This window comes from Ornithodoros turicata, chromosome 4, assembly GCF_037126465.1.
Source record: "Ornithodoros turicata isolate Travis chromosome 4, ASM3712646v1, whole genome shotgun sequence".
NCBI classification, from domain to species: Eukaryota; Metazoa; Arthropoda; class Arachnida; order Ixodida; family Argasidae; genus Ornithodoros; species Ornithodoros turicata.
Window position 1 is genome coordinate 69,806,383 of NC_088204.1, and position 12,528 is coordinate 69,818,910.

At 46.6% G+C, this 12,528-nt stretch overlaps 1 protein-coding gene across 3 annotated transcripts in view; it reads left to right on the forward strand.

Moving 5' to 3' along the window:
• Positions 1-10,470, forward strand: part of LOC135391793 (E3 ubiquitin-protein ligase XIAP-like) — a 33,979-nt gene extending 23,509 nt beyond the window's left edge. For all 3 annotated transcript variants that reach the window (XM_064622254.1, XM_064622253.1, XM_064622255.1), the window contains 7 exons: positions 2,567-2,673; positions 3,759-3,884; positions 4,504-4,569; positions 6,857-7,126; positions 7,900-8,078; positions 8,724-8,967; positions 10,196-10,470. In XM_064622254.1, coding sequence (XP_064478324.1) covers positions 2,567-2,673; positions 3,759-3,884; positions 4,504-4,569; positions 6,857-7,126; positions 7,900-8,078; positions 8,724-8,967; positions 10,196-10,368 — 1,165 coding nt within the window. In that variant the 3' untranslated portion in view covers positions 10,369-10,470. The remainder of the gene's footprint in view (positions 1-2,566; positions 2,674-3,758; positions 3,885-4,503; positions 4,570-6,856; positions 7,127-7,899; positions 8,079-8,723; positions 8,968-10,195) is intronic.
• Positions 10,471-12,528: the final 2,058 nt, after the last annotated feature.

Here is a 12,528-nt window from a genome sequence, read left to right on the forward strand (position 1 = left end):
AGGTCAGGTTGGGTTTTTACGTATTTCACATGTTGGTGAGTGAGTTGGTCCGTGTAGAATATGCATCCGTCGAGACTGACCTAGGTTGGGTCAGGTTGGGTTTTTACGTATTTCACATGTTGGTGAGTGAGTTGGTCCGTGTAGAATATGCATCCGTCGAGACTGACCTAGGTTGGGTCAGGTTGGGTTTTTACGTATTTCACATGTTGGTGAGTGAGTTGGTCCGTGTAGAATATGCATCCGTCGAGACCGACCTAGGTTAGGTCAGGTTGGGTTTTTACGTATTTCACACGTTTGTGAGTGAGTTGGTCCGTGTAGAATATGCATCCGTCGAGACTGACCTAGGTTGGGTCAGGTTGGGTTTTTACGTATTTCACATGTTGGTGAGTGAGTTGGTCCGTGTAGAATATGCATCCGTCGAGACTGACCTATGTTGGGTCAGGTTGGGTTTTTACGTATTTCACACGTTGGTGAGTGAGTTGGTCCGTGCAGAATATGCATCCGTCGAGACTGACCTAGGTTAGGTCTGGAGAGCCCTTTACATATTTCATATGTCGGAGGATCAGTCATTTCATCAGTAGATGATGTGTCGGTAAATGTTTGCCTAGGGGCTTCGTCAAGGTTTGCGAAGAGGTAACGTCAATGTTCGGCTAGGAGCTTCGTCAGTGTTTGGCTACTGCCTTCGTCAGTGATTGAAACTGTGCAGAAGGAAAAAATTGTGAGTGTGGAAGTTTATGGTAAGGAATAGATGCAAGGTTTCATACTCACATAAATCTGGTGAAAACATTGTCCCTTGTGCTGGTATCGGAAAAGGAAGTGAGCAGATTCTCAAGGTATTGTTTTTAGTCCAAACCTGGATATGTGTGCCTAATGTCTTCTAAAATTTTGTCGAATGTGTCCTGATGGTGGCGCCTGCAATCTCGGCGCCAGAGGAACTCTACTAGATGGCGGCCCATGTTGTCAGTTTTGACTCCCCTCCTTGCCAATTCTTGTCTGAGGGGCCTCCACTGAGATTCAATTTGGTTTGTGTTGGCCCCTGTGTCCGGATCAACGTAATTTAAGCTATGGTTAACCGTTAAATGTTCGAATCCGTTTCGATCGAGCGCCATGTAGCCTTTCCAGCAATCAGTGATGATCACGGTTTTGTCTTCTACGTTGTTTTTGATTTGCGATAGTAGTGTTATCGCATCGCGCTTATTATCCCTGCAAACTTCCAATCGTAGCTCATCTGTGTGGATATCAATCATTCCAATCACCCATGTCCCTTCTACAGCCCTCCCCTTATTATATTTTTGCCTCCCAATTTTGCACTCATCTACTTCTACGACATGGCCATCCCCCCCCCCCCCCCAATTTTGCCCATGTCCGAATACTTGGATTTTAGACTTATCTCGCACACCTCCCTGCAGTAATTATACCAATCAGCCACAGTTTCTCTTGATGTCTGCTTCTCAAACGAAGTCTCGATGATAGCTGTGTCGTAGGGGTAGTCTCTACTGAACGCGTAAGTTAATTCGATCACCTGTCTTGCTGACAGACGAGTGCCCTCAAGCCAGGTGTTCGCTGTCGCTGATTGTTGGAAAGGCCCATTTTCCCCGTGATTTTTGCGACACCTGAATCTGCCGATTTCATTTTCCGTTACCTGTATCGTGAGGACGGCACCGCAAAAGGGGCATTTCCTCGTCCTCGGGACAATTCCGTGCTCGTGGAGCCAGTGTAGGGAGCTCTCCTTGCTTTGCATCAAAACACCTAACTTCATGACGTTCGTCGTAGTGCGAAAGTAGAGAAGCGCCTTTCTGTCGTCTGCGTTCTTTCGCGTGTGCGCTCTATTGTTGCGTGTCATGTGACATTGTGCTCTCTGCACTAAAGAGGGCGGTGTCGCGCTTCCGGTTTGGCAGTTCCGGTTCTTCTGCCTCCTCGTCAAACATGGCGGACCGTCTTGAGCAAATTGGCGATAAAAATTAATTTTCATATGTTTCACGGGACAATATACTGTGATTTTGGGCGTATTTTGCTCCTTATTTTTTGTTCTTTCAGGTAAAAGCATTTGTTTTTTTGTTATTCTTGTTTTTTGTTTAAAAAAGCCAGTGGTCCCGATACGGAACTACATCCGAATCTTTTAAATACATTATAGGAGCATGAATCTGGTCCCGAGGCGATCCACTAGTCATAGTGTCATAGTGGCACTCTTACGCTTACTTTGCTCACTATCATCGACTTTTTCAGTCCCCCCCCCCCCCAACCCCACGTATCCGCTCATAGTCTCATAGTCGGATTGTGCCTACACAACACGCTCCAAATTCCATCTTTTCATTATTTTATTTTTATTTTATTTTTATTTTTGGTGGCTGGACGTAACATGTTCCTAAATCGCGGTCCAAAAGGCTTGGGTACCCACGAAACGTGGTCGCTGTTGGAAATCGAGGGTTCAGAAAACGAAGACAAAATACACGGCAAATGTTTCGCTGCGCGGCATACCGTTCGCAAAACGGGGGAATCCATAAATCGAGGGTTCACAAACTTGAGGGTTGACTGTATATGGGTTTGGATCAATCATTTCACGCAGGTACGCGGACCCGTCGAAAAGGTTGGCAACATTCGACCACTTCCCGCACACTCCCACGGAGCTCCTCAATCCTGGAAGTATGGCTAACGCTGGATTGTTTTACGCAGGTAAGCCCACGGCGGGTCCTGTCTAACCAATTTGTAGCTGTTATTTATTTTCGTTTGCTTAAAGGATAGTCTTTTTTTTTAAATTTGATTATTATTATTTTTTCACAATCTCTGTCGTGATCGGTGCGTCGTGTGACCACGGAAGTCTTGCGCTACTGGAGCAGTAACAGTCCGGTACAGTCGTTTTCTGTAATGAAATTTGCCCTTTATCAAGGGGTAGTCAATGTAGACTCGTTTAATCTTGACCTTCCTCATGATGGTTGTACTACGCAGTGCCTTGAATACCGTTCCAACTGCAACAAGGGAAAATGTGGCGAGTTCCCTGAACTAGCTGATAAATACATCTGCCTCTAACTGCACAGTGAAACGAAATGGTTAGATTGCAAGAGTACTTTTTTACCTTTTATTTTGCCCCTTCACTTTCTGACAGCGTTAGGGTTCCCAAAGTAGTTGTGAAATTCGCCTCCATAAACTTTTCGCCCTTGCCTTTGCCGCGTTGTACGACAAATACCGTGCGTTCAGGCGAAAGAGCAATGGTCGTAGCTGGCGGAGAGCTAACGAGGCCCTTGAATTGCACGCGCTCTAGAATGCCTCACACTCCCTCTTAGGTCCCGAAAGAGAATCAGTGAGGTAAACATGATGGAAAGTAATTGTTATGAGGTTGGAACATAGGAAGGGACAAACACAACACAAGCCACCAGCTCCTATGGGACACTGGTTAGGATGACGCGGGTTCGAGTCCCCGCTCCGGCTGCGCTGTCTGGGGTTTTAAGGCACAATTTCCAGACGAATGTTTGTACAGCCGCCCTTGAAGTAGTCCCAGGGCGCTTACTTACTCCCCCTGTCCCCCATCCTTCCTGCTGTGCTCTCTCCATCTGCCAATGCATGTACGTCGGTCTAGCCATAGTTGCGTCGCGGTGCTAACATGGAATTTAAAAACACACGCACAAGCCGCAACTTCACTAAACTGCAACTGTTCAGTGAGGTATACGTAACTCTGTGGGGGTAAACGAAGGGAGCACATTTCCCTTGAATCTGGGATTCCCCCAATCTTAAAATGACGTTACTTTTTCGCGTCTTTCCAGGGGAAGGCGATAAAACGATCTGCTTCCACTGTGGAGGTCCACTCTCGCACTGGGATCGTACCGACGATCCAGCCAAGGAACACATGAGATGGCATCCAAGCTGCGAATACATCCTTTGGATGCTAAGTGAGTACACTTTTGCCGTTTAAACACTACTAAGTAAACAAATCACGATGTACGTAATCAAAAAGCTGTTTACGTAAGATAGTATTACGTCATATCATGTTCAGTATAGCGCCACAACGGCGGTGAATCGGCTACTTCATTCACATCTAACCTCTGTCTGTCTGTCTGTCTGTCTGTCTGTTTGTGTGCGTGCGTGCGTCTCTTTCTTATTTAGACAAGAATGGTTCCGTATCAAAGGCACAGGTACATTGTGCTGTCGTGGCGTATCCTCTCATACGTGATATACACTGATGTGGAAACTTCGCAGGCATGTGCTTGACAGAGTGAAGAGAAAATCAATCGCTGAAGTCGTAATAAACATGACGTTCATGTACCTTTAGGAGCTGTCATGTGTGGCTCTCCTCAAACGCTATAGGTGACTGTTCAGAAACTGAGCCAATCATATGAACATCCACGAAAGAGAGACTAAATTTGAAACCGATGTCAATTAAGAGAGAACACAGGTCATTAAATCATGTCAGAAATTCGGGTGCTACAATGGTGTCAGGGAATTTTTTATATTTTTTTAGGGTATCAATCAAGCCAAACTGAATCATCAATCTCTTCCCATCAATTTCAGGGCATACGTCGTCCGCACATTTGGGACCACCTGATAACATAAGGCCTATGGGAAGTTGCCCTAGAGGTAAGGCCAATTCCGAGGTGTTACGTTCACGAAGAGAATTGTGTGCGTGGACTCGTAGTGCCAAAGACGTTTAGGAGAAAATATTGAACTCTCGTAACATATAGAAACGAAGGTGGCGAAGAGGGACATTGCAGCTGAGCGGTCATGAGAGAGAGATCCGGTAGCCCCAACGTATCACGAACGCTATCGCACTATCTCCTACAAGCTCTGCTCTGCCCTGTTGTCAGTACAAGGTTTACACAGTACAATACGTCTTCCTTACGAAGCTTTCTTTGGAAAGCAACCCCAGTGGACTCGAGCAGGCAAGATAAACGAGCCTCGGACATGGGGCCCCGAGGAAAAACACGACTTGGATTGGATCGGATTGGCCGCGGTGATGCGGCGTTGAAAGGCCGTGACCTCGTCTGTCGTAGCGGCTTCCTTATATATTTGGACGTTGGGAGAGGGCACCGCTCTCTTAGAAGTCGCTTACTCTTCCCCATATTTCTCTCTCACAGCTTTTCTCCTCTCGTCCTTCTTAACGATTTCGGTGCTAGAAGACAGCAAGAGAAAACAGATGTGCATCAAATGAAGGCTAAGCTAAGGCTTCTGCCTTCAGTCCATCTGCAATGCAGAAAACCTTTTGCAAGTAGTGAGCGAAAACAGATTGGCGTACGTTCGGTAGCGTGATGCATTCGTTTCCTTCCCTTGATCTGCTTCACTTTTCTGAGCATGTTTTGAGAGACCTCCGAGATACCCCCATCGACACATGAACAGCAGCGATCGTAATAATCGGTTTTGTATCTTTTTAAAAGATCCAGTTGTGCTATGGCGTGTCCTAATCGCTGAGCCATATTCTATCAAGTGATATTTGCATGCTTGTAGCCTGAAGCCGACATTCTGTTCAGCTCGTTGCATTGAGTTACAAGCTAATAAAATGGACCTGCGAAAAAAACAAACAAGCAAAATGCTAAATTAAGACGTTGCTGTTTGATCAATGTCATCCCATTTCGGGAAACTCCAATACGCCATGAGGAAACGTGAAACTCAAAGGCCCTTGTTGCCAGCTTTTTTTTTTGTGTGTGTGTGTTGTAGGCGGTGAGCACAGTCCACAGCGCTGAGTGTGAGCAGACGCACTGTCCAGACCAATCAGAGGACAAAGCGTCAGATACAAAACCGCAAAAAGACAGAGGCCATTAGTAAAATAGGGAATGCAATACATCTTGTGTAATAATATTAACGCAATAAATAAGCTCAATATGTAACGTCAAGAGGTGCAAACATTGTCAGTGATCTAACAACTCACTGGCACTTGCACAGCGACCATTGGTAACGAAGTTAGTTTCATTATTCGTATCCACTTAATGCCGTATGTGTTTATTCGCTCGTTGTCGCTCAGAGCGAATATGACGTCGCGGAGCTGGCTCGAAGGCGTTTGAAAATTGGCTCACATCCGCCCGCTCTGTGTTTAGATACGCGCTCGGGGTCACATCCGAGGCATCTCGCTTCGCTCGAAGCCCAGAGGGCGAGCTCGCAGATCCTTCCAACAACGCCTCTGCTTGAAGACGGCGTCTATTTTGAAATTTTTAACTTGTTGTCATCTATACTGCCTTACTGCCCGAATCTGATTATGGTATCAGTCACCAGTGCCTAACTTTTGTCCCTAGTAAAAAAGGAAAAAAGAAATGGAAAGAAAATAATAGAAAAATAAATACCACGGGGTATGATACAGATCGAATTAATTTGATGTGACAAAGGCTTTCAAGCAGAGTCTGCGTTTGTTCAAACAGCATGTGTACCAAATGGAATATGTAACGTTCATCCTAGTGAGAAGCGTGGTGGACAAACGAAAAAAAAAAGAATAAACACAAAGCGAAAAAAAAATGAAAAGGCACACAGAAGTGCAACCTTCGAGCATGTAACATGCTTAACATGTGGCCGCTGTATATCCCCTCGCTGTTCCAGCACGAAGCAGCAGCCGTGCGAAGGCGAGGACTATATAGCAGACTCATCATCTCTTTGGTCAAATGGACATTGACATCGCGGGCTTTCGCGGACGCCGTGACGAAAGTACAGCATGTCGTTTCTTTATAGTTATGTGCTTGTATTCTCACAACGACGGATATAGTATTGCCTTCTGCCGCTGTCAAGTGACGTAGAGCCGAGGGTCATCAAGTGGGAACAGGGCATAACAGATATAGAACACATTGTCCAGACATCAGTGGTACCTATAATCAATTTGGCTGAATTTTTGCTACAGTTCTCATAGTTCATACGCTCACCTATCCTCCCCCTCCCTTCTCTGCAGCATCCGTCACGACAGATCGTGTGACCGTGATGCCGCCAGTGCTTCCCGAACGAACAGCAGACGTAGCTAGGCCCCAGAACCCGGGAACCGTCCAGCGCCAAGAAGCTAACGGAGCGACATACCAGACCGAGAGGCACATTATACCACAGAAGGAACCAGCACACCGCCGGTACGCAACGTTGGCAGACAGAGAGGCATCTTTTCAAGGCTACCCAGCGACTGCAAAGGGAAATACGCAAAACATGGCGAAGGCGGGCTTTTTCTACACAGGTAACAATCTTATTTCTGTCGACTAACCTCTTCCATCACCCTCGGGGAACATGCCTGGAACAGTGCAATGTCATGTCCAACCCCTCCTTTGTCCCGACCATTGGCTCGCCCAGTTAACTCTCACTACCGCCCGTTCCGCTTCTTACAAGATTCGGGCCTTGCGTCCACCCTCTGACCGTGACTTTTCGTGCAATGTTTTGCCTCTGCTGATCTGACTGTTTGCTCCAATGGTACGAAGTTTGCCGTGTATTTGATTTTTTTAAAATATCAAGCTGGCATCAGAATGGCTGAAAACTTCGCTTTTCTTGACTTTCTGGTAAAAAACACGTATCGTTCATCGTGCCTATGCCTCACTTTGAACTCGTCAACTGTCTTCTCTCTCTTTTTTTTTTTTTTTTGCTATAGTCGTGACGCTGCGCGCTTGAGTGGAGTCAACAGCGGCAAGCTATTTCATCCCCCCCCGTAAAAAACACAGCCCCTAATAGACGTACTAGATGGGTAGATCCAGCGAGCCGGTAAGGAAGTATGAAAGGAATTGCCTCAGGACGAGAGACGCTCTCGTCGAGGCTCTCGTCCTGAAGCTATTCCCTCCATACCCCCTAATAAGCTTTCAGAATGCGTTCAACTTCGCCTGCCTAACTGATTGAATACTATTTCTGCTTTTTACTATATAAAAAAAGAAAGACGACAACACCAACAGCTTCGCTTGATTGAATTACAGAAAAATCATATCCTGTTGACAATGGTTGCTAACCGTAGCGATTTTCCTGCAGGGACTGACGACCTTACGACGTGTTTTCAGTGTGGAAACAGCGTTTGTAGTTGGGACGGTGACGATGACCCATTGGTAGAACATGCCAGATGGTTCCCGGAGTGCCCGTACGTCGAACTCCAGCTTGGTGACCTGGCCATCAACGACGTTACGCAGACGCACCGAAATCTGATTGCGAAAGTACGTTACATTGAAGCATTCCACAATCTGGTGACGAATAATTCATTCAAAGTACAATTCACTACCACATTGCATCAGAGAGCCAGAGAGTTGTGTTTGTGCATTTATAGAGGTATGTACCTATGTGAATACGCGCCGGTGCGTTTGACCCAGCGATGGAAAATCGCTTCTGTGTCAAATGAAAGCAGTTTGAATATGTTCATTGATATGACTATGTTCATATGAACTATGCGCATTGTGCAGGCGCCAACGGGGGGGGGGGGATATGTTTATTAAGAAAAAGAAAGGAAAGGACAGCCAGACGGAGGTGCGCAAGGCGGAACAGGACAAAGCGCTTTGTCCTGTGTCATCTTTCGTCGCTGGCGCTGTCTGCATGTCAAACCGACTAACAGAGTTTGCTTCTTTGCAAGTCACTGAGTTTGGCACACATAGTCGTTTTTCTCGACTGTTCGTTACGTATGCAGGAATCGACATGATGTAGTACCGTCAAATTATTCCATTTATGTATGAACTGTGGTAGCCATATAACAGTAAGAACAACGTCCACGTCATTGATTCCTTGCTTTCACGCGTCTCTTTCCGTTACACTGTTCGGATATGTTTTGAGGGACATCTTCTTACCGCAACCACCGATTCTTCTTACAGCAACATGAAGCAGAAATGAGCAAGTCTGACGGGCTAACTGAAATGATGCTGCGCCATCTGATGTCAGCATATGTCGTTCGCCGTCTGCTTTCCCAAGGCATTAACGATGCCCTCATGGACTTGGCGATTCGAACAAGGTTAAACAGCACTGGATTGATTGACGTCTTGGATGAACAGGACGTTCACAGAGCACTAGCAGATGTCATCTCCCTGCCAAAGAATGTCAGAACATTGGAAGTTCCAAGTGAGTACCAGGACAACTTCTGGGATGTGAATGCGACGTCATGAACAGCGGACTGTTCAGAATCAGTTTGTTTAAACGCCATGCAGTAGACTAGTTGTATATGGACGCGTTCGTGTATTGGAATCGAGCATCTCGTGAGTCGAGAGAGTCAACTCCTTGTGGGCAAAAAATGCCGTGGCGCGGCTCTCGTGGCTGTGGCTCCCGTTCCAAAATTAGATGACTGCACACTATAGAACTGCTCGAGAGCCGACCCCCAGCGACTCTCCTCTCCACGTGGGTCGCAAGAGTCGATGGCGTACGATGACCTCATACGTAACGGCCCAGACCCGCCGTTCGCGCGAGGTTAATAAACGAACACAACCTATACCTTTCTACCGTACGGTCGCCCGTACGCAGAAGTGGTCTGACTTCATTATCAGTGGCTCGTGAGTTCAACTGTGTTAAGCATCGAAGATAGCTGTTCAACAGAAACGTTTGTAGCGCCTTTCACAAAACTTTCGAACCAACTTTCGTGGTTGGTTTCGTGGTTCGAAACCAACTATCATATGACGTAAAATGCTCCACATAATACTTCTTCTGTCCACCATACAGAACAGAAAAGAGGACTCTGCCAATTACAGCGGCTGTTTTACCTAGGCAAGTTTATTCTACGCTGCTTAGACAAGGGCAGCTAATTGACTCGCGTGACGTCACCACGACGAGCGCAGCCAACGGCAAGCGCAAGAACTGCACTAACTTGCAGTCGTAACAGAGTAGGCGAGTGTGACACAAAATATGTCTGCCTAAAAATCACTGTAATCGCAGTGTCCTCTGTATACTTCAATGCAGCCTAAAAGATATAGCCACACAGAGAATGTAGTCTTCATATTGCGAGTTGAGCGTAGAGAACATGACGGACGCCAGGTCGACGGGGAAGCTGATTACGTGAACGCTTTACGATTGTAGGCTCGTGAACGATTTACGTGCATGCTCTTAAAGCGCGCCAATATGCTCTAAGTACGTCTTCTCCGCGACGAGTGCTCTCGCGACATGCTCAGTGCACAAGCAACATCTTGAAGCATCCGAGCGCACTACGTTGGGACTCGAAGGCCTTATGCGGCCGTCTAAGCCAATCACAGGCATCTTGAGATTAGCTGGCGCAGTTGTCCTGTAGCAGTTAACTTGTTTCGTATGGACACTTTGTGCTTTACAGTCAGTATTTATATTTGTTTTCTCATTATCTTTGTAGAAGCTGATAGCGGTGATCTCAGCAAGTGCGTTGTATGCGGAACGGGAGGCCGACACACCATTTTCTTTCCCTGCAATCACCTTGTAGCCTGCAGAGGATGTGCATCGCATTCCACCCTTTGTCCCTCCTGCACCCGTCCGATTACGAGCAGAAGGGATGTCTTCTTGGCCTGAAGAGGGTATATTAAAGAAAATGGCGGCTGGCACCTGTCAAGAGACGTATGCAACCTGTTGACAAAGACTCGATCAATAAACCAATCAATTCACCCCACCAAAGTTGGAGACAAGAAACGAAACGAGAAACATCTCGTTGGGTAACCTTATTCCCAACTTACAACATGCAGTGCAGTATTCCACCCATTCGCAGGTCCCGTATTAGCGTACGTAATGAAGGCAGAAAATGCGTTACGAACAACAGGAACGCACAATTATCAAATGCATCTAATCATTCGATCATCCAATTCTCTACTAGACCTGGAGTAGCTTGTCTCGCGGTGAGCAGGCTCACATCCTCATTTTTCTCTCTCCTACAATTATCATCATCATCATTCGTGAATGACACATCTCGACTCATCTTACCTACTACATGTTCAACTGATGTCTTCCAGAACTTTCATTTTTTGAGATTTGCATGCTGTAGTGTTGTGTCACATGTCTCGTGCCATTCTATTCTTTATGACCGACATATTGGTGTTAGAGTGTACTGCAATTACGTGCACATCCTGTAGAAACTTGACTTGCTAACCCTATCACACCGTAGAACTTTTGAAGATTGTATTTTCCTGCACAAACTGGTTCACTCTGCCGTCTACACTCTTTAAGGGACTATGAAACGATTTTTTTCTTCGTTTCGTTCGAAAGAAGACATTTTTCTGAGTCTAGAACCAAAATTTTACTTTCGTCGCGCGAGCGGCCTTCTCGGGAGCGAATTTAAACGGAGCGGCGAAGGGAGAACAGCTGGCGCCGCGCCGTGGGGAGCTGCCGAGCGGAGACACAACGGGTAACTTGACGCGACCACGGCCGGCTCAGCAACACGTCATCGTGACGTGTTGCCGAGCCGAGGAATCCCGCCAGAAGCATGCGCCGTAGGATCCCGCGTATGCGTTCATCGGGAGTGGAAATCTCCATGACAGCAGCTTTCGCGCGATCGGCATATTTCGGCAGTGGCGGCAGCCACAGCGCAAGCTCGCGGCATTACTTGCTATTGTGCAACACCGGTGACGTAACGGGGAACCGAAGTGCGGTCCGTACAGTTACACCATCGGCAGGGAAATATGCGCGAGAGAGGAGGAACGCGGAAGAGACATTTCCAGCGCGCGCTCCTCGCAGAGTGGAGCGATTTCGTCCGGAAAAATTTGTGGCATATTAGTTTCTCTGAGGGAAGAACAGTTTCCATCAAAAAAAAGTATGGGGGTTCGGGAAATTTCATAGTGCCTTTAAAAAAAAAAAATAGAATTTTGTACCTCTACGGGTAGAACTGCATTGCTACTACAATTGTACCCATCCGAGTAGAACTGTACGAGTAGAAATGTTTCTACTCGAGGAGGTACAAATGCTAGTAGAAGAGTTGTACTCAGGAGGTCGCTCATTTGTACTCGGTTGGGTGTAAATGTCCTGCTTTGAAGGCAGGGCAGTTGTACTTCTCTGGTCCAACAGATATACGCGGAAGAGTAGAAATGTTGTATGAAAAAGGCACAACAGTCGTACTGCCTTGGTCAAACATTTGTACGAGATGAAGCACAGCACCGTAAAAGGTAGGACAGTTATACTGCTTTGGTCCAGCAGATATGCTTGGAAGAGTAAAAATGTTGCATCGCGAAGGTGCAACAGTCGTACCGCTTTGGTCGAACACTTAAACGGGATAAGGTACAAATGTTCTACCTTAAAGTTGTTCTACCTTCTCCCCCCCCTCCCCCCCTCTCCGGAAAACAATCCTGGCGGCACCAGTGCTCGTAGGTCTGACTTCTCATAACCATAGACTTCTGCCACCATCAAGCCCACGCTTGTGCTATCTACTCGATATGCATCTTGACAGTATGTACAGTTATGAACAGCAATAACAACAATCTGGAGCAACGTGTGAAAAATGTGTGTTGGACACTTGCACACTACTCCACGCAAAACTAGAATAAAAACGGGAAACCCTCCAGCGGAATCAATTGACCTGACCGTATGCAGCGAGCAAGGGTATATTTAAGGGTGGACGAGCCCCCCATGCACCCATGTAAGAACCTATTCTTTGACGATACCGTACCGCAAAACACAAAGTTTCTTGAACACCGAAGGGTATATATGAGTTACATAAAAAACATACCACAGGGCAAATGAATGCTT